General features: G+C 40.6%; 1 protein-coding gene across 3 annotated transcripts in view; it reads left to right on the forward strand.

Moving 5' to 3' along the window:
- inpp4b (inositol polyphosphate-4-phosphatase type II B) overlaps nucleotides 1–22,349 on the forward strand; it is a 422,536-nt gene that overhangs the window by 397,813 nt on the left and 2,374 nt on the right. For 2 of the 3 annotated variants that reach the window (XM_062996233.1, XM_062996232.1), the window contains 2 exons: nucleotides 4,060–4,214; nucleotides 14,769–14,964. In XM_062996233.1, coding sequence (XP_062852303.1) covers nucleotides 4,060–4,214; nucleotides 14,769–14,946 — 333 coding nt within the window. In that variant the 3' untranslated portion in view covers nucleotides 14,947–14,964. Of the gene's footprint in view, nucleotides 1–4,059; nucleotides 4,215–14,768; nucleotides 14,965–22,349 lie in introns of those variants that run through there. The other variant, XM_062996234.1, reaches the window with a different exon arrangement.

Below are 22,349 nucleotides of genomic sequence, written 5' to 3' on the forward strand. Positions count from 1 at the left end.
TAACCAGTAACTACTTGTCCCGTCATGAATGCAACAAAAGTGTGTAAACATGACGTTAAGATCCTGATAAATTGTAGTCTCTCAGGTGGCGCAGCGGTATCTCAAATACATTGTATCAAAAATCAGCTCTGCCACCCGGCTGGGATGGGCGGCCGCATGAACAATGATTGGCTGTTGTTGATAGGGTTAAGGGCAAGCCGGGTCCTCATAACTGGTGCTGGCTGATTGATGGCGCCTGCACAGGGCTAAGGAATAATGCTGATCAGGGTGTGGCTCTCCGTGCACAGTGCTGATGGATATATATGAACTCGACTCGTGTGGGTGAAAAATGCAGTCTGTACTGAGCACGTGTCGGAGGGGGCGTGTGTCAGTTGAGAAGCATCCTCAGTCAGTGGTGAAGGGTTGAATCAGTGGAGGATGCAATCAGGGTAATTGGACACAACTAGATTAAGGGAGAAAATTGGGGGGGGGGGGGGGGGGGGTGTTGGAAAAATAGAAAATTAAAAGAAAAGATCTTTAAGATAAATTAAATGCTAGTTTTAACGTTGACAACCACATATTAAAGCTACATGAAAATGACACAAGAAGTGGGAAGGAACAGCGATTACCAAACAAATCCACTAGAGCAGCTGCTTTTCAGTCAAAATATGTAAAGGTTGTATCAAACAATGATGACGAAGAATTGGACAAAACCATCTAAATATTTTTGGCTGTACACCGATGAGGCATAACATTATGACCACCTTCCTAACTGACTGGTCTGCGGCTATGCTGCACTGTGTATTCTGACCCCTTTCTATCAGAACCAGCATTAACTTCTTCAGCAGTTTGAGCTACAGTAGCTCGTCTGTTGGATCGGACCACACGGGCCAGCCTTCCCTTCCTACATGCATCAATGAGCCTTGGCCGCCCATGACCCTGTCGTCGGTTTACCACTGTTCCTTCCTTGGACCACTTTTGATAAATATTGACCACTGCAGACTGGGAACACCCCACAAGAGCTGCAGTTTTGGAGATGCTCTGACCCAGTCGTCTAGCCATCACAATGGCTCGCCCATTTTTCCTGCTTCTAACATCAACTTTGAGGATAAAATGTTCACTTGATGCCTAATATATCAGGTGCCGTGATGAAGAGATAATCAGTGTTATTCACTGCACCTGTCAGTGGTCATAATGTTATACCTGAGAAGTGAATTATAATAATAATAATAAGAAGAAGAAGAATAAACAACACTCTTTAGGTCTGTGTGGAGACCATGACGTGGCATTTTCATGTTGTGTAACTGGTAGTTAAAGGTCATGCCATGTGATAAAATCAGGGGCCAACTTTGCAGCATTTTTGTAAACCAAGCTTTCACTGCCATGTCAACAGTTGTTTGTCTTACATCCTCTTGATTCTGTAAGCAGAAACCATACACATACATCTAAACCGTACACCTAACGCATACACCTAACACATACACCTAAACCATACACCTAACACGTACACCTAACACATACACCTAAACCATACACCTAACACGTACACCTAAACCATACACCTAACAAATACACCTAAACCATACACCTAACAAATACACCTAAACCATACACCTAACACGTACACCTAAACCATACACCTAACAAATACACCTAAACCATACACCTAACACATACATCTAACACATACACCTAAACCATACACCTAACACATACACCTAAACCATACACCTAACACATACACCTAAACCATACACCTAACACATACATCTAACACATACACCTAACACGTACACCTAAACCATACACCTAACACATACACCTAAACCATACACCTAACACGTACACCTAAACCATACACCTAACAAATACACCTAAACCATACACCTAACACATACATCTAACACATACACCTGAACCATACACCTAACACATACATCTAACACATACACCTAACACATACACCTAACACATACACCTAAACCATACACCTAAACCATACACCTAACACATACATCTAAAATTTCATAGCAATGTCAGTACGTTCCTCTTTAGTGGCACAGAATAGCACTGGGCATGCATCAGGCAATATGATAGTATTTATTTTTGTGTTTATGTTGCTGGCACAAGATTCAGCTGTTATTGCCAAATACACACTCTCACACACACACACACACACACACACACACACACACACACATTTATTGCACTGCAGGCTGATGCTTCTTGTATTGCCGATTGGCAAATTGCTCTCTTGTTACGTTTGGCACAGTGACGTGCGTCAGTGCCAGAAGGCGAAATATTTTTCAATCAGATTAGTCACCATGCTGAGCTAACTGGATTTACTGCACCTCCGGACACAAGGAGAGCATGCCAAACTCCATGCAGGCAGAACCTGAAGATCAGGATCGAAACTTGGGCCGTGGAGCTATGCAGCACCAAGATTTATGTCACTGGAGATGATTGGAAGATTTATCTTTGTGCAATCTGTTAGCAAAGTTTGGGGAAGGTCCCTTTCTGTTCTAGCATAACTGGGTAGCTACTGGTTACACAAGATTCATCAGTTCAAGTCAGTTCAAGTCTTTAATGTCAAACACAGTCATCGTTGTAATATAATACAGTGGCACTTAAGATACAATAGCAAAATCGCAACAGCAACACTTTAGCAGCCTCCTAGCAATACAGTATTATAGCATCTAGGATACAATAGCAAAACCCTAAGAAACATTTGGCAACACCCTGACAACCACCTAGAATACCAAACCAACAACACTTGAAATAAAATAGCAACAGCAACACCTTAGCAGCCTCCTAGCAATACAGTATTATAGCACCTAGGATACAATAGCAAAACCCTAACAAACATTTGGCAACACCCTGACAACCACCTGGAATACCAAACCAACAACACTTGAAATAAAATAGCAACAGCAACACATATGCAGCCTCCTAACAATACAGTATTATAGCACCTAGGATACAATAGCAAAACCCTAACAAACATTTGGCAACACCCTGACAACCACCTGGAATACCTAACCAACAACACTTGAAATAAAATAGCAACAACACCTTAGCAGCCTCCTAGCAATACAGTATTATAGCACCTAGGATACAATAGCAAAACCCTAACAAACATTTGGCAACACCCTGACAACCACCTGGAATACCTAACCAACAACACTTGAAATAAAATAGCAACAGCAACACCTATGCAGCCTCCTAGCAATACAGTATTATAGCACCTAGGATACAATAGCAAAACCCTAACAAACATTTGGCAACACCCTGACAACCACCTGGAATACCTAACCAACAACACTTGAAATAAAATAGCAACAGCAACACCTATGCAGCCTCCTAGCAATACAATACAATTTTGTATCTCCAGTTCACCTCACTTGCATGTTTTTGTACTGTGGAACAAAACCCACACAGACACGGGGAGAACATGCAAACTCCACAAAGAAAGGACCCGGACAGCTTCACCTGGGAATCAAACCCAGGACCATTTTGCTGTAAGGCGACAGTGCGACCCACCAAGCCACCGTGCCTCCAGTGGTTTGAATGGTGTGAAGGAACTCCAGAGGTATACTCAAACCCTGACCTTAATACCAATGGGATAAACTGGAACACTGACTAGGAGCCAGGCCTTCTTGTCCATCATCTGTGTCTGAGCACTGACACACCCATTTCATTTTCATTAACTGCTTTATCTGGTTAACACTGGGCGCAAGGCAGGAATACCCCAAACAGGGCGGCAATTTATCAGAAGGCTTCTGATACCCCACCACCCATCAGTTATGGTCAATTATGTTTGTGTAGACACCCGGCTGGCCGATAGCACCGCTGATATTCAAATTCAGATCTCTTGTGTGGTGTGCTAGTGTTAAATAACATGAGGACTGCCAGTCCTGAAGTGTGTTTTTCATATATAGCACTTGCTTGATCACATTGCATCAACTATTCCGCTTCTTGGACATTTTGAACTTATTTGTACAATAAAACAATAACAAATTTACCACTCTGTCTTTAGATTTGAGGAAATATAAAAATACAAATGTGCTTTATTGTTTTTAGATCTGCCGGAGACTGAACGGCATCCGCTTCACCAGCTGTAAAAGTGCCAAAGACAGAACGTCTATGTCGGTGACGCTGGAGCAGTGTACGCTGCTGCGGGACGAGCACCAGCTCCACAAGGACTACTTTGTGCGGGCGCTGGAATGCATGCGGAGGTAAGCTAATCAAAAACTGCTCAATTCCACCTTCATCGTGTTTTATCATCATCACTTCTTCATCTCCTGCTTACCTGCTTCACACTGACGGTTATTTTCTTTACTAGGAGAGGTAGCGAATCTTCCACAGCTTAGCTAGCTAAACTAACTTTCTTAATACACTGAACGATCACTGGATTAGAAACACCTGACAGGTGACATTTGATTACTGATAAAGTGACCGATAAACCCCCAGTTGGTGGTTATGTCACAGTCGGCTCTCACATAAAGTGTTGACTAGCTATGGGTAAACAGAGCGACTTTGACTGTAGGCAGATAATTGGAGCCCGGAGGTTAAATTGTCCCTGACAAGCCAGAATTTGCAGCTGCTTAGCAAAACCCAGCAACTATCTGGGTTATCATAATCTATTAACCACCTGATATACATTAACATCGAGCAAGCAACACCTTAGCAACTGCCTGTAATAATATAAGCAATCATCAAGTAATGCTTTAGCAACCTTGTCATCATTATAACAACCACTGGTAACACCCTAGCAACCTCTTAGCAACACTATATCACCCACGTGAAACAAAATAGCAACAAATTTTCAACACTCTAGAAACCACAAGTACAATAACAAATGTATAGCAACACTTGTACACAACATAGCAACACTATATAATCTGTCTGAAATAATATTGCATCCATTCGCCAACACCCTGGCAACCACCTGAAATAAAAAAGCAACAGCAACACCTTAGCAGCTTTCTAGTAATGCAATACTATAGCACCTAGGATACAATAGCAACATCCTAACAAACATTTGGCAATACCCTGGCAACCACCTGGAATACCAAACGGACATGGCCTGAAATAAAATAGTAATAGCAACACCTTAACAGCCTCCTAGTAATATAATACAGTGGCACCTAGGATACAATAGCAAAACCCTAACAAACATTTGGCAACACCCTGACAACCACCTGGAATACCAAACCAACAACACCTGAAATAAAATAGCAACAGCCTCCTTAACACCTTAACGGCCTCCTAGAAATACAATACAATAGCATCTAGGATACAATAGCAAAGTCTTAACAAACATTTGGCAACACCCTGGCAACCACCTTGAATACCAAACCGACAACACCTGTAATAAAATAGCATCAGCAACACCTTAACAGCCTCCTAGCAATGCAATACAATGGCATCTAAGATACAATAGCAAAATCCTAACATTTGGCAACACCTTGGCCCTATCAGTAAATTGCTTAAGCTGCACAAATACTATAGTTTTTAATAGTAAATTCCCTTTTTGTATTACTGATCATGTCACCTATGCTGTTTTTGGTGTTTGTACTGTAGAGGAATTGCTTTGAACAAGACTACGTTTGTTTTCTTACTTTTGGTTTTTAGTAACACTGTAGCAGCATTCTAGCAATACAATACCATAGCACCTAGGCTACAATAGCACAACTCTAACAAACATTGGCAACACCCTGGCAACCACCTGGAATACCAACCAACACCTGAAATAGAAAACAACAGCAACACCTTAGCACCCTTCTGGTAATACAATACTATGTCATCTGGGATACAATAGTAAAACTCTTAAAAAAAAAAGCATGTGGCACCACCCTGGCACTACATTCTTTTTGATGTTTGTGTCATAGAGGAATAGCTTTGAACAAGCCTACCTTTTTTACTTTTGAATTTTAGTAACACTGTAACTTGCCAGCAGAGGTGGAAAGTAACGAATTACATTTACTCGTGTTACTGTTATTGAGTAGGTTTTTTGTGTACTTGTACTTTTTAAAGTAGATTTTACAACCAGTAATTTTACTTTTACTTAAGTATGTTCTGTATTAAGAATTGTAATTCGCTACATTTTAAATAACATCTGCTACTGAGTACAAAAAACGCTAAAAAATCACGTCTGGGAAACTGCTGCAGGAGGGAGGGAAGGGTGATTTTTAAAGTTTAACATGTTTGGAGTTTGATGTTTCGTTATTTGATAACATAGTCTGATGTCAAAGAATGGCAAAGTTTTGTCTCTTACATCTTGAAGGTTTTCTTTGGGTCATTTAGTGAAAGTCACAACACCTGTAACCTTGACTTGTTGTGAGTTATGAGATTTGCAGTATGATTGTTGTTTGGTATTTGTTGGTGATGAAAAGAAGGCTGGTCTATAGAATCCACAATTAATGCCAACTTTAGTGGTTATACAGTTTGAAAATGTTTTATGAGATGGTCTGTACTAAAATGACACATTATACATCCCTAAATGTTTTAAATGTTGTATCAACATGTTTTTTCTATTATATTTTAATTAAAAACAACTATTGTGAGATTTATATCCACTTGTCCTATTTGCATTACACAGGAGAGACATCCTCTCCTCACCTGTTAAAAAAATTACTAAGTAACGATTACTCTGAGTACATTTTAAATGAGTTACTTTTTACTTGAGTAGATTTTTCGACTAGTAATTTTACTCATACTTAAGTAAAATTCATTAAAGTAATAGTACTTTTACTTGAGTACAATATTTTAGTACTCTTTCCACCTCTGCTTGCCAGTAACTTTAGTATACAGTGCACAGCGCTGGGCTTTCAGACATAAAATAATTGTTCTACAGCTACTAGATTCAATCAGGACTTCAAGTCTCATTCTAAACTTTAATTAACAAGAGAAATTAAATCTTACACAAGTCGTCCAGGTTCTGAGATACCCTCGTACATTCACATTATTACTGACCTTAGCTGGGGCTGAGATCTCTGTGGTTCTTTAGAGGTTTTTTCTTTATTCCTGTATGAGTTGTCACTGCTTTTTTGATCTTTGATCTTGCTTACTCTCTCTTACCCCTTTTCCACCAATGCCCAAACTTGATTTTGAACCAGTTCCGCGTGTTTCCACCAAAAAAAGCGGTTCCAGACAGCGAACTAGCGTTCTAATCTGGCACCCCGGAATACTTGGTTTTCACACGTCACAGTGACGTTGGGTGCTTTTACATGAGAAGCTGCTAAACCGTGTTTGTGCTGCACTTTTATCTTTTAAAGTTCACCTGATTAAATTTTGATCCAGTTTGCCGCTGATGTTCGCTGATATTTTCAAAGTGATGGACTGTGTGATATGACGTGGTAAAAGTGACCCGGACAGTATAAACGCTTAACATGAAAAATAAGGAGTAACAACAATGAGCAATGAATTTAAGCAGTACGGAGAGAAATTGAGTGTTTCTATGTTGTACTTTTAGTACATTTAGCCACTTTATGCTTTTTTGACTTTCCTAAGATGTGGATTCAGAACCCCGAGCTGCATAAACACCACACGTGAATTTAATACAACTAAACACAGATACATGTGGAGCTTTTAGAGTGGATTTGATGGTTATTTCACAGAAATGGATGTTCCTGTTGTGGAACTTTATTGATGTTTTATCGCTGAGGCCGAGCGCTGAGCAAATTGGCTATTTACGCCGAGGGTCGCAGTGAGAGCGAAATTGAAAATCAATAAAAACGTTTTACGTCAATGAACTAAAGAAAACAACAACTGCAACAAACACATCTACATCTTCTTATCACCAATAGCTGATTGATGCTTTTTGCAGGTCAGGTTTTTTTTTTATTTGATCTTGCTTACTCTCACTGTGGTTTGGTGTACTAGAGCCTTAGAATCAGCCTTATTACATATTTCAGGAATGTAGTCTTTTTGTCTTGTTGCTGTAGAAATATAAAGTGAGGTTTGGAAATGACAACCGTATTTTGCTTTTGAAGTCGTCTGTTCCAAACTCAGAGAGCCGTGACACTGACCGGCCAACCACTGCAAACGATATCAGGAAATACTTTGTCCTTCCCGTGCTCTACCCTCTCACCTTCTGACTAAAAACAAATTATTATGTATGATCTGTGTATGATACAGCAGAATGCATGCCATGCTTTATGTCTTTATACACACACTGACTATATAAACTTATTCTATGAATTAACAAAACATAGCAATGATGATCTGGTTCCTCCAGAGTGTAGTCAGTGCTGCCCCGCCTACATCAGATTTTGGGTGGAGATTTCAGAGAAAAAAGCTGCTTACGCTGTTTATTTTATGTTGTCTTGGATACACTATTCAGCTTTTATAGGTTACGATCACACTGGGTGTGGAGCCACCTAGAAACACAGGATAGAATGCCAAACCAGTATTAAAATGCCAATGAACTGGCATCACCAAAATAAATAGTCATCTGTGTAGAGTAGTGCGTTTCGTTTTAGTACCTACATAAACAAGACCAACTTTTATCTTGGCCAGGGTTGTGATGGGTGCTGAGTCATCCAGAAAGCAACAAAAACCCTTTATAGAACGAGATTAGAGGTAAGATTTAAACCCAGACTTTCATAAACCTGGGGTTCTTAATAGCTAAAAATTCCTAAGAACCTCTTTACATCCTAATCCTTATTAAAGTACCAAAATATCCCATAATATCCCATAATATCACGCCAGCCCAAGTGTTTAAAGTGGCATGATCATGCACCATTGTAGCTGAGTCCTAAACCATATACCATAGTGGAGGGTTAGCTCAGAGGTTAAGGTACTGAAATATCCCTGGTCAAGCCCTGGTACCACAAAGTAGCAAGGCCCTCAACCCTCAAGCTGTTTTGGATAAAAGCATCTGCTAAATACGATGTAAATAAAAATATACATTTGTATTAGATAATAAATCAGCAGTGCTTACTTTGTATTGTTAGTATAGGTGTACTTAAAAACGATGGGTTTGAGGGACACACACGGGACACACTGACCCATCCACTAATACCGAGAGGTCATTTTAAACATCCATTCCACTTATTGCTGTTAAGAAGCTGGAATGTACGATGGAGTATTTGGGCCATTTTAAAGAAAAATATTTTTTTAAGTTTTGATTTCGAGATTAAAGTCAAAATAATTATGAGATTAAAGTCGAAATAATTATGAGATTAAAGTCGAAATATTATGCAACCTCCATGTGTTAAAATGAGGGATGTTCATGATTTGTACTTTCGTATCGGTTTCACAAATAAAGAAATCACCTCTCCTGCATATCAGCACCAGTTTGTTATTAGTATAAGGACAGTGAAATGGCTTTGCAATAAACTGTTTATTTAGAAGAATGTGCGCCAACGGTGCGCTCTGCGTACCTTAACCGAGCCTTATGGACTCATACGTAAACTAAAGCTGTATAGCATCTCTATAAATGGTTGCATTGACATGTACATAGTCTTCATGTCATGTGGATGGAAGTGTACAATACAAACAGCCACCCAAAAATAATCGTGGGTTATTGGATAACCACAATAACACTCATTATAAGCTGCCTTTGGTTCTTGCATGCCGATCCAGGTACTGAGACCCGTGCTTCTCATTTTGACTTTACTCTCATAATATTTTGACTTTATTCTCATAATATTTTGACTTGAAATCAAAACTTACAAATATTTTTTACAGTGGCCCTAATACACCGTCGTAGGAATGAGGCCGGAGTACTTAGATAAAAACCACTCACACATGACAAGAACAAACCAAAACAGTAAACATACAGATAGAAAACAGAGGAAAGGTTTAAACACAAGCTAAAATTATGTTTATCTATCCTGCCACTAACAGCCAGCAGGAGGCGTGGAGGTGCAGATGACTGTAGCATTATTTTTAATCAGACACGCTCTGTGTCTCAGTAACATCAATGTGTTGCAGCTGGGAGAGACCTTTGAATACCTTTCAATTCATGAACTTTGCGTCTTGTGCCCAAGCCTCTATTTCACCAGCATTCTTGGTGAGTTTGGGGTGTTGTTTTTGCTTGCTCAGACACCACCATTCGCTTAGCTTTTCTGAGGATCTAAGCCATGTTGCGGTGCTCTTTGGCTGCCCTCTAAATGGGCAAGCTGCATTTAAAGGTGGGGTAATGGCACTTTTTTGAATGGAGCCCCACAGACAGGCCCACACATGACATGAGTTGCATCAGTAATAGAGTAACTGCTGCTCTTTTTTTTAATTGCTACCCACCGTATACTGAATTACTCCTTCTCTTATCTCTTTATCCAAAATCACGAGTTATTACACATTGGTGGACTGAGTAGCTACAGCTGTGGTAACTCTGTTTTAGTTTATTATTTCCTACATTCCTCTGTTATCATGCCTTATCATGCCTTCCTGTGGGGCGAGCGCTTGTGTTTATTTTACATGTATTTTTTATTCAACAGCCTTATGTTGTAAGCATGGATACAATATAACTGGCATTGTTACCCATCAGTATACACTTCATCAGACAGTGTCCAGACTTAAACCCCAATGAACATCTGTGGTTATCCAGTCTGACAGATTTTAACAGGATTTGTTATAAAAATGTATTTAGGAACACCTACACCTGGACGTGCTGCCAAAAGTGGCGTCTACAAAGTCAGTTTTTGATTTTTAATTTTTAATTTATTGTTTTTACATCTTTATTGGTAATTAAGTGTAGATTAATGTGCAAAAAACTTAATTATGTTGAATGAAAAAACAACACACAATAACTCAGGAGTGTGAATGATTCATTTTAGCTGCTCCAGTTGGGCGTCGCCACAGCAGATTGTTCAACCACGCATTTGATTTGGCACAGTTTTTACTTCGGATACCCTTCCTGACACAAACCTTCTAGTTATCTGGGTTTGAGACTGGCACTAATAGTGCACTGATATGTTTCTCCCCCTATAGCTACATTCACATTACACATTACACCATACTCTCACTATATTAGTAAGTGCAGCACAGGATTTTAATCCCAGAACTCAGGCACTGCTGTTACCATTACACATCACCAGCTTACCTAGAGAGTATAATGGTTATAATAATCTATTACACACCGATCAGTTATAACATTAAAACCACCTCCTTGTTTCTACACACACTGTCCATTTTATCAGCTCCACTTACCATAAAGAAGCACTTTGTAGTTCTACAATTACTGACTGTAGTCTATCTATTTCTCTGCATGCTTTGTTAGCTCCCTTTCATGCTGTTCTTCAATGGTCAGGACTCTCACAGGACCACTACAGAGCAGGTATTATTTAGGTGGTGGATCATTCTCAGCACTGCAGTGACCCTGACATGGTGGTGGTGTGTTAGTGTGTGTTGTGCTGGTATGAGTGGATAAGACACAGCAGCACTGATGGAGTTTTTAAACACCTCACTGTCACTGCTGGACTGAGAATAGTCCACCAACCAAAAACATCCAGCCAACAGCGCCCCGTGGGCAGCGTCCTGTGACCACTAATGAAGGTCTAGAAGTTGAAGAAGATGACCAACTCAAACAGCAGCAATAGATGAGCAATCGTCTCTGACTTTACATCTACAAGGTGGACCAACTAGGTAGGAGTGTCTAACAGAGTGGACAGTGAGTGGACACGGTATTTAAAAACTCCAGCAGCGCTGCTGTGTCTGATCAACTCATACCAGCACAACACACACTAACACACCACCATCATGTGCTAGTAGTCCTGGGAGTCATGACCATTGAAGAACAGGGTGAAAGGGGGCTAACAAAGTATGTAGAGAAACAGATGGACTACAGTCAGTAATTGTAGAACTACAAAGTGCTACTATATGGTAAGTAGAGCTGATAAAATGGACAGTGAGCGTAGAAACAAGGAGATGGTTTTAATGTTATGGCGGATTTGTGTATATAATATAATTGTTGTTAATGATAATATTAATAAGGTAAATTATTTTTAAATGGTATTTAGGTGTTCATTCTGTATGCAGTTCACCATGTATGCTGTTAAATAAAAATAGGATTAATTTTGGAGTGTATGGGGTTAATGTTTTGAGTGAGGGGCTTCTTCATCATGTTTCAGGTTTTGTGTGAATGTATTGTTTTACAAAACATCACACTGCTTCATGCATCCATTCCCTTATACATGCATCATTACTCATGTGTCAGTACCTACACCAACACTATCTGTGTGTGTGTGTGTGTATTAACTTACACTTGTAAGAAACAGTATGTTGTAAATGTCTTGAGATACTGTTGACTCCTGCAACTGTTACTGTTTTGTTGTATAGTCATTAAATCAGTTTAGTTTCCTAAAATCTGCCAGATACAGCAATTATATATATATATATATTTTTTCCCCTAATTTTTCTCCCAATCTAGTCGTATATAATTACCCGATTACGCTTCCTCTATACTGCTGCAGACCTCCACTCTGGACTGAGGGAGTCACGACTAACACATGTGCAGTATCAAGTATGTTTTTCATATATGGGTCATATACACCGATCAGGCATAACATTATGAGCATGGATTTCACTAGACTCCTGAAGGTGTGCTGTGGTTTCTGGAACCAAGATGTTAGCAGCAGATCCTTTAACTCCTGTAAGTTGTGAGGTGGGGCCTCCATGGATTGGAATTGTTTGTCCAGTACATCCCACAGATGCTCAGTTGGATTGAGATCTGGGCCACCTTCTTCCATTGCTCCGTGGTCCAGTTCCTATGCTTACGTGCCCATTGTTGGCGCTTTCGGCGCTGTCAGTATGGACACCCTGACTGGTCTGCAGCTATGCAGCTCCATACGCAACAAACTGTGATGCTCTGTGTATTCTGACACCTTTCTATCAGAACCAGCATTAACTTTTTCAGCAATTTGAGCTACAGTAGCTCGTCTGTTGGATTGGACCACATGGGCCAGCCTTTGCTCCCCAACATGAGCCTGGTGGCCGAAATTGTGTAGCCATAGGGAGGTGCACTTGTCCTTATGTTCTCAGTCCCAGGCCTGATAGAAGTAGGTGGGTTGCATTAGGAAGGTAATCCAGCGTATAAACTGCTGGGCTAGTATGCGCACCAGATCTGCTGTGGTGACCCCTAAATACAGGAGCTGCCTGATACTTTATACAAAATTGCTATAATATCATTTTATTAATGCATGGCCTCCTAATTACATGTAAGTTATTATGAACTTTTCTCTGCCGGTATAAACAGTGCAAACATGTACATGGAACAGTGGTTTCCTGGTGAAGTCAGGAAGCCTGTTACTTTATCCTGAAAGGAAATGTGTCCAGATTGTCAGATGTAATCAAATAAACAGGTCTCGGATGTGTTCCAGCCGCTTGTAATTATGGCAGACCTGTTTGTGCTGGATTCTGGAGTGTATCTGACCACCCAGATAGAAAAATCCTACAATAAAGAGTATGTATGTGCCAGGCATTCAGTCACATATACACTGATCAGCCACAACATTAAAACCACCTCCTTGTTTCTACACTCACTGTCCATTTTATCAGCTCCACTTACCATATAGAAGCTCTTTGTAGTTCTACAGTTACTGACTGTAATCCATCTGTTTCTCTAGGTACATATCTTTTTAGCCTGCTTTCACCCTGTTTTTCAATGGTCAGGACCACCACAGAGCAGGTATTATTTAGGTGGTGGATCATTCTCAGCACTGCAGTGACACTGATATGGTGGTGGTGTGTCCACTCACTGTCCACTCTATTACTCTACAAGTCCACCTTGTAGATGTAAAGTCAGAGACGATCGCTCATCTATTGCTGCTGTTTGAGTCGGTCATCTTCTAGACCTTCATCAGTGGTCACAGGATGCTGCCCATTTGGCACTGTTGGCTGGATATTCTGGATTGGTGGACTATTCTCAGTCCAGCAGTGACAGTGTTGAGGTGAGGTGTTTAAAAACTCCAGCAGCACTGCTGTGTCTGATCCACTCATACCAGCACAACACCATGTCAGTGTCACTGCAGTGCTGAGAATGATCCACCACCCAAGTAATACCTGCTCTGTAGTGGTCCTGTGGGGGTCCTGACCATTGAAGAACAGCATGAAAGGGGGCTAACAAAGCATGCACAGAAACAGATGGACTACAGTCAGTAATTGTAGAACTACAAAGTGCTTCTATATGGTAAGTGGTGCTGATAAAATGGACAATGTGTGTAGAAACAAGGAGGGGGTTTTAATGTCATGGCTGATCAGTGTATGTTTCTCCCCAATAGCTATATAAATAGATCTGGTTTGACACCAAACATTTAAAAAGTACACAGAACAGTGGTTTCTTGCCAAAGTTGTTACTTTATCTTGAGAGGAAATGTGTCCAGATTTTTATATGTAATCAAAGGAAATGGTCTCAGATGTGTTTCAGCAGCTTTTATTTATGGCAGAGCTGTTTGTGGTGAATTCTGGTGTGAATTCTGACCACCCAGATAGAAAAATCCTACAAAAATCATTGTCACAGAATAGAACGGCTGCAGGATTCTTCTATCTGGGGGGTCAGATACACTCCAGAATACACCATGTATGTGACAAAGAAACCTTGATTTGATTTGAAAACATTAAAATCCAGAAACTGGCATTAAATACAGGATCCTAAAAGTGTATGTAAATGTTGTGTGTGTGCATGTGTGTAACTGTGTGTGTGTGTGTTGCTGTTTTACTAACCCTTTCTTGCACGTCTCTCTCTCTCTCTCTCTCCCTCTCTCTCTCTCTCCCTCTCTCTCTCTCTCTCTCTCTCTCGCTCTCTCTCTCTCTGTCTCTGTCTTTTCTCTATTTGACTCGCTTAGCAGTCGGCTGGCCCAGGGTGAAGGTGTCCAATGGGACGACCCTGAAGCAGGCTCGATAGCCAATCACAAGCCGGCGCCGCGCCACTTCTACCCCATCGCTCTCCTGCTCGTTAGCTCACACCTCTTGGTGGTCTGGCTAATTTTAAGTCTTGTTTTCCTGCTTGCAAAATATCAATAAACTGCTGGTTCTACCATACTGACCCTGGTGCTGTGTATCTCTGTGTGGCTCTGTGTTTTTCCTCTCTGTTTCTGGTTCATTTTCGTCTGTTTTATAACCTGTTTAATCAATTCCTCTGGGCTTTGCTTGGGTTTCCTATTCCACAGCAAGTGTACATGTAGAACAGCAAAACATCTGTAGTGCGTGAGGTAAATGAGGCCATGAAAATGAGGCCTGTAAACCCTTTTACCAAAGGCTGCTTTATGCAGTGAAATGTCCAAAAGCAACTTTTGGAAAGTTGGAAAGACTTTTTGTGTGTCTTAGGAGCAGCAATTACCCTGTGGCCACTGGGGAAAATCTCTCAATCACAAGTTCTTGTAATCTTGCCGCACCTGTGATAGAATTTGTTAGTAAACTTGTGGTCCGAGCTAGATGAGATGAGATAAGTTTATTGATCCCCTTAGTGAAATTAACTTGTTACAAAAGAAGTGTGGTAAAAAAACAGAAAGGAAAAAAAAACTTTAAAAAACCCATAATTGCACACATAGTGTGTAGCTGTTTACACTAAAGGTTCTGAGTTGCATAATATTTTAAGAAATATTATGATCTTTTTGGACATCCCATTTATATGAAGTCCCCCTTCCCCCCTTTTGCAACCCATATTTTGAAGTGTGTCCATTTGTAATGAATGGGCTATGGCTTGACTAGAGGGGGCGGACGCACACGCAGAGATGTTTTAACAGTGTTTAATAATAACGAAAGACACAAGACAGGTTTGCACAAGACACACAAACACATGACCTATGCTAAATGCTAAGCTAACTGCTAACGCTCAGCTAAGCACACATGGAACCTGACTAAACTATACTAGACCCTAAGCTAAGCTAACATATGCTAACACCAAACATGAACAAGACTAAAACACTAAACAGGACTTAAAGAAAGAGCAGAAGTGTGAGCAAGAACATGAGCAAGAGCATAATCCAAAATCATGACATGACAACAACCAAAGATCAGAGGTGTTCACAAGTCACAAAATACGAGTCCGAGTCGAGTCACGAATCTTTAGGCTAGAGTCCCAGTCAAGTCACGAGTCTTTAGGCTAGAGTCCAAGTCGAGTCACGAGTCTTTAGGCTAGAGTCCGAGTCGAGTCACGAGTCTTTAGGCTAGAGTCCGAGTCAAGTCACGAGTCTATAGGCTAGAGTCCCAGTCAAGTCATGAGTCTTTAGGCTAGAGTCCGAGTCAAGTCACGAGTCAATATAATATACACAAAACATATATTGGAAATGTAGCGTAGAAAAAAACAAATAATAAGTAACACGAACTCGTTAGAAAGCCAATCAAGTGTTTCATTGACAATCATCTGTGTGACGCTGCAAACTAAATACATACAAATAACAGCATTTCTTACTAAAAATTACAATCAGAAGGTCTGATTGGTTCAGAGAGCGGTTCTTCCAACCATTAGCGCCAATTCTGTAGGAGTGTTCCATTCACATTATCTGTTACTATGAAGTGCACTACGTATTGTACCATTTTAAGTGAGATTGCAATCCAAAGGTAACGAAAATGTTCAAATGAAGTGAACTTCAAACTGTGTAGGGAGTAGGGAGCGACACTTCATCACTACGCCGGCTGGCTGTAACATTTACCCATTGCGTGTGTTGTGGGTTAAGACGGCCGGAGCGTTATTAGAGAGCAGAAAATGACACGATCAGAATGATGTCGGATCATATATATTTATATATATATAATTGTCACATGTAACTAATGTTGCTGACTTGTTCACAAGTCATGTTTTGCGAAAAAACATGACAAAGTCAAAACCGTGACAATCCTAAGAAACCAAAATAGCCTCTGCCAAATAATCCACAGCTGGTGTGGATCATTAGCTTCAATGACCAATCATACAGAGGAGTCGTGGCCACCTCCAACATGTGCTCCCAGAGAGAGGGGCGTGGCACACCAATATTGGGAGCACATAGAGGCTGGATTTGTGACACCATTCAATCAAAATAGCATTTGTAAGGTCAGACACTGTTAGATGTGAATGTCTGGCTCTCAGTCAACGTTCTAGTTTTTCTCAAAAGTGTTTAACGGGATCGTGTTTGCAAATCTGTGCAGGCCGCTGTACTTTTTTCTTACCAAATTTATAAAACCATGTCCTTATGGATTCGCTTTTGTGCACCGGAGCAGTTACACTCAATCTAGAAGACGCCTTGCCCATATATCTAGAAGGAACAAAGAACTAGCTCTTAACACACCGTTCACACAGCAGTATAAAGTGCTATTCCCCTAACACTGGGATCCATGGTTCAAATCGCCAGTGGTGCTATTGGCAGATTGGGAGTCTAAATACATGATAGTAGTTGCTTGTAATAGATGTGTTGAATGCAGCAGTTACAGTCAGACATAAAGACCCAAGTGATTATAATGAGGCTCAATTGTAAGGCTAAATGACAGGGTTAGAGTCCCTACAAAACAACGAGACACAGACAATCATGGTCTGTATTAATGACAGTCGTCCAAGTATGAACTAATTACACACTGCCAGCTGATTGCCAACAGACTAACAGAGGGGTAACTGTGGCTCAAACTGCAGAGATTTGAAATTCTGGTGATAAGCTGAATGTCACAACACACAGTGTGCCAAACCCTTCTGTGTGTGGAGCTTCATTTACATTTACATTTTCGGCATTTAGCAGACGCTTTCATCCAAAGCGACTTACAGTAACATGACAGTATACAATCTAAGCAATTAAGGGTTAAGGGCCTTGCTCAAAGGCCCGACAGTTGCAACCTGGCAGAGGTGAGGCTTGAACCGGCAACCTTCTGATTACTAGTCCAGTACCTTAACCACTAGGCTACAACTGCCCACAGTCTCAGGTGCCCATGCTGATTCCTGTCCACAGTCAAAAGCACTTACAGTGGGCAGTCAGGCATTGGAACTGGACATTGGTGCAATGGAAGAAGGTCGACTGGCCTAACGATGATTCACTTTGCAGTGTACAGAAGTTGAAGGACCTGCTGGTAATGTCTTGGTAACAGATATCGAAGATCTCATTCAGATGACGTGGAGTCTCAAGTCAGAGCTGTTTTGATAGCATATTGGGAGCTGAACCCATTATGTATTTTTTTCCTGTACGTATATACCTATGATAAAGTTAAATTTATTAATTAGGCACAATACGAGGCTAACAAGCCTAACTAATGTCATGGAAAAATAAGGTGAGATGAAAATTAAAACAAAGATTACAGTTTAGAGGTTTAGAGAATTTACCGGCACAATCGTGGGCTCTTACAGCAGTGGAATAGCTGAAGAACAAAGAACAGATACTGTGGCACTCCCTTTATACTGCTCTGGCCATATCACATTGGGTGTTGGACTTCAGAACATCCATTCTGTGCTAACTGTTGTTTTTTTATATAGTTTTTTTTTGTAGCTTTATTTAGCTTTATTTATTTAGCTTTATGACAGCTTAATGACAGACATGTTGCTTATCTCTCTACTTTAGACTCCCAGCCACATCTCAAGAACAATAGAACTAAGGATTTAATGCACAAAACAGCATAAGGTGATATCAAACATAATGTCATTTTTTCCATAAAATTTTATGGTGTTACAACATTTTAGCAACCACAGCCCACAACTTTTTTCTTATGAAGTTAAGAATTTGTATGTTTATTTTTTAATTTGAGTAACTGAATTGCCAGCAGCACTATTTTCGCATTTTGGGGCCATAATAAGAGGGCAGTTTCAGCCTAGTGGGTAAGGTACTGGACTAGTCATCAAAAGTTGCCAGGTTGTCACTGTTGGGCCCTTGAGCAAGGCCCTTAACCCTTGATAGCTTAGACTATATACTGTCACAGTACTGTAAGTTGCTCTGGATGAAAAGCGTCTGCTAAATGGTGAAAATGTGAAAACAGCACTGTGAAAACACAACAGTTATTCTGAACACTGGAGACGAGTAGTACATATGCTGTGGATCTGCTGGACAAGGAGATGATTTCTCTTCTGACCAGGACTGCATACGATCATTTAACATGCTACTTAAAGCAGAGGTTTTCATTATATACTACATATACGTATACTGTGGTTATATCTGAACACTGATATCTGATATCTTAAACTGTGGAATGCAAATCTGTGGACAAGGTGTGAGTGCAGTTACAGCGGTGATACTGGCTCAGCCAGGCACTCAACAGACTTTATCAAGTTCAAAGTTTTATTTGTCACATACAGGTCATACATGGTATAACTGTCAGTGAAATGCTTTTACAACTGCCCGGTCACATTAGTACCAAATAGCACAGGGAAAAAAATATATAAAGTACAAATTGAAATAACTTAATATAGACGAATTTAAGTAGAGATAAAACTTTAAGTTGATATTAAATTTGAAAAAGGTGCAATGTAATCTTACAGTAAATGCAGTGTGCGTAAAGTGCAAATCAGTTTTGTGCAATAGGTGAGAAATGATTACATGTATTATAGTTCTCCACAAAACACCAACGCTGCATTGCAAACAATATATATTAACCTCCAACTCACTATAGAACAATTCCTGCTGGCCACGTAACCCAATCCACTCAGATTCATTTATTTTTCCTCTTTGCTTTTACGCTGCACATCAGCGCACAAACTTTGATCGCTCGCTACTTGTTGACGTGCATTTTTGGTCGTGGTATCATTAAACCCCTCGTCACTTCTCGTGTTTGTTTTCGTGACAAAACGTAGTTCGAGAGACCAGAGAAGCTCGCCTGCGATTCCAGTTGGTGATAGATGGTGTAGTGTGTTACCCCCTATCGCCGATCAGTCGTGTAGTGTGAAAGCCACACCGACTTGAAAGACTCCCGATTACAAGAGATCCAGTTGTGTAGTGTGAACTGTACAGCGACCTGACGACTTGGAAAGTCATGTAGTGTGAACTTGGCATAACTCACTTTGGATGAAAAGCGTCTGCTAAATGGCGAAAATGTTTGAAAAAAAATATAGATAAATTTAAGTAGAGATTAACTTTAAGTTGTAAATGATTAAATGTATATATCCAAATATGTACGCATACATACACCCATATGTGCATGCATGTGCACATCTACACACAAGTCTGTATCTGTATTGGAAGTGGGTGCTCCTACTCGCTATAGTGGTTGAGGGCCTGAATAGTTTGCAGGAAAAAGCTTCTCCTTATCCCCTCTGTCTTGGCCTTTGTTTCCCTGACCGCAACAAAGAGAAGAGTCCATAATTAGAATGGCTGGGGTCTCTCACTCACATTTTGGTGTAGATGGACTGCAGGTCTGGCTGTTTTAAGGAAAGAAAGGCCGAATGGGGTTTAGCCTCCTTGCTGCTGCAACAGCGACTCTTAAGGTCTGTCTTAAAACCTAGTCTTAAGGTCTGGCCTAAAACCTAGTGAACTCTCTACATAGACAGCATTTTAAATCCTACACACACCCCTGAAAAAAAGCCTGTCTTAGTTCTTAGATACCCCAAAATGCTCATACTGAGATGCCTTATTCTGACTGATATTCTGACTGAATAACAATGGAGCTCCAGCTGCTTCCTCAACTGCAAAGGCAATTCCAGCATTTACTCACAAAAAATGTCTAATATGGCGGATGGAAATGGTGCAGTAGTATTTTTATTGTCATTAATTTAAGTTTTTTATAAAGGTGTAGAAGTGTAAATTATTTGCAGTTGTGGGTTTGCAGTTTTGGGTTTCTTAATGAAAGATTAACATGAAAGTTTTCAGTACACGGAGAGAGACGTTAGCTGGCAAGCCAGCAGGTTGTGTCCCCTCATCTCATTGGTTTGAATGGCCTGAGGCTAACTGTGTTAGCTTGGTAAGCTAAAACTGCTGTGGTGGTGGGGACAACGTAAACACTGTATAACTAGAGCGTCTAAATAATCTGCCTTCTAAAGTTCGGTCAGTTAGAATCCTCTTAACTTAGGCAGCTGTGCAGGTAGGCCGAAGGCAGCAAGGTTTTGAGCTCACTAGGTTTTGAGACAGACCCGTACTGTCTGGTCGAGGTGCTGGCACAAGAGACGGAGAAATATGGAAAGAGACATGTGGTCCTCTTTACGAATATCCTGTTGGAGGAACATACGAGCCATGTGCTGACCCGCCGCCCTCCCTGGCCGACATGGATGTGTGCAGCAGGCAAAGTTTGCATGAGTGCACAGGGGAGTATATTTAAATTTAAATAATGCAAACAATGTGAATAAATCTGTCATTCTGACTTAAAATAAGAAACATTTTTATTATTATTGATCGTTAGGCCAGTTTTACAGTTTTAATTGAGGTATTTAATAAAATTATATTTAATATTTCTGCACACGTGTTCAGGACATTGTGTCAACAGAGATAAATGAGACTTTGCTGGATTTTTTATCCAACCAGTTCAAACTTGCAGTTAAATTTGTTTTGATCGCTGTATGACAAAAGATCTACTTTCAATAAAACATTATGCCAGAGTTTTTCACTGAGCGTGAGGAAGGATGTTTTGTGAACTTTTACACACTTCAATCATGACCATTATATACTCAGGCATAGATTCCAATCTTGATTAAACATAGCTCGAGTCTGTGGTTCACATACAACATTAAACAAAGAAATGCACAAGTACACACAATCAGCCATAACATTACAACCACCTCCTTGTGTCTACACTCACTGTCCATTTTATCAGCTCCATTTACCATATAGAAGCACTTTGTAGTTCTACAAGTACTGACTGTAGTCTATCTGATTCTCTGCATGCTTTGTTAGCCGCCTTTCATGCTGTTCTTCAATGGTCAGGACCCCCACAGGACCACTACAGAGCCGGTATTATTTGGGTGGTGGATCATTCTCAGCACTGCAGTGACACTGACATGGTGGTGGTGTGTTAGTGTGTGTTGTGCTGGTATGAGTGGATCAGACACAGCAGCGCTGCTGGAGTTTTTAAATACCGTGTCCACTCATAGTCACTGCTGGACTGAGAATAGTCCACCAACCAAAAATATCCAGCCAACAGCACCCCGTGTGCAGGGTCCTGTGACCACTGATGAAGGTCTAGAAGATGAGCAACTCAAACAGCAGCAATAGATGAGCGATCATCTCTGACTTTACATCTACAAGGTGAACCAACTAGGTAGGAGTGTCTAATAGAGTGGACAGTGAGTGGACACGGTATTTAAAAACACAGCACCACCATGTCAGTGTCACTGCAGTGCTGAGAATGATCCACCACGTAAATAATACCTGCTCTGTGGTGGTCCTGTGGGGGTCCTGACCATTGAAGAACAGGGTGAAAGCAGGTTAAAAAAGTATGTAGAGAAACAGATGGACTACAGTCAGTAATTGTAGAACTACAAAGTGCTCCTATATAGTAAGTGGAGCTGATAAAAGCTGGAGCCTATCCCAAGCTGGTGGATGTTAGACACC

Source organism: Trichomycterus rosablanca, chromosome 5 (assembly GCF_030014385.1).
Source record: "Trichomycterus rosablanca isolate fTriRos1 chromosome 5, fTriRos1.hap1, whole genome shotgun sequence".
NCBI lineage: Eukaryota > Metazoa > Chordata > Actinopteri > Siluriformes > Trichomycteridae > Trichomycterus > Trichomycterus rosablanca.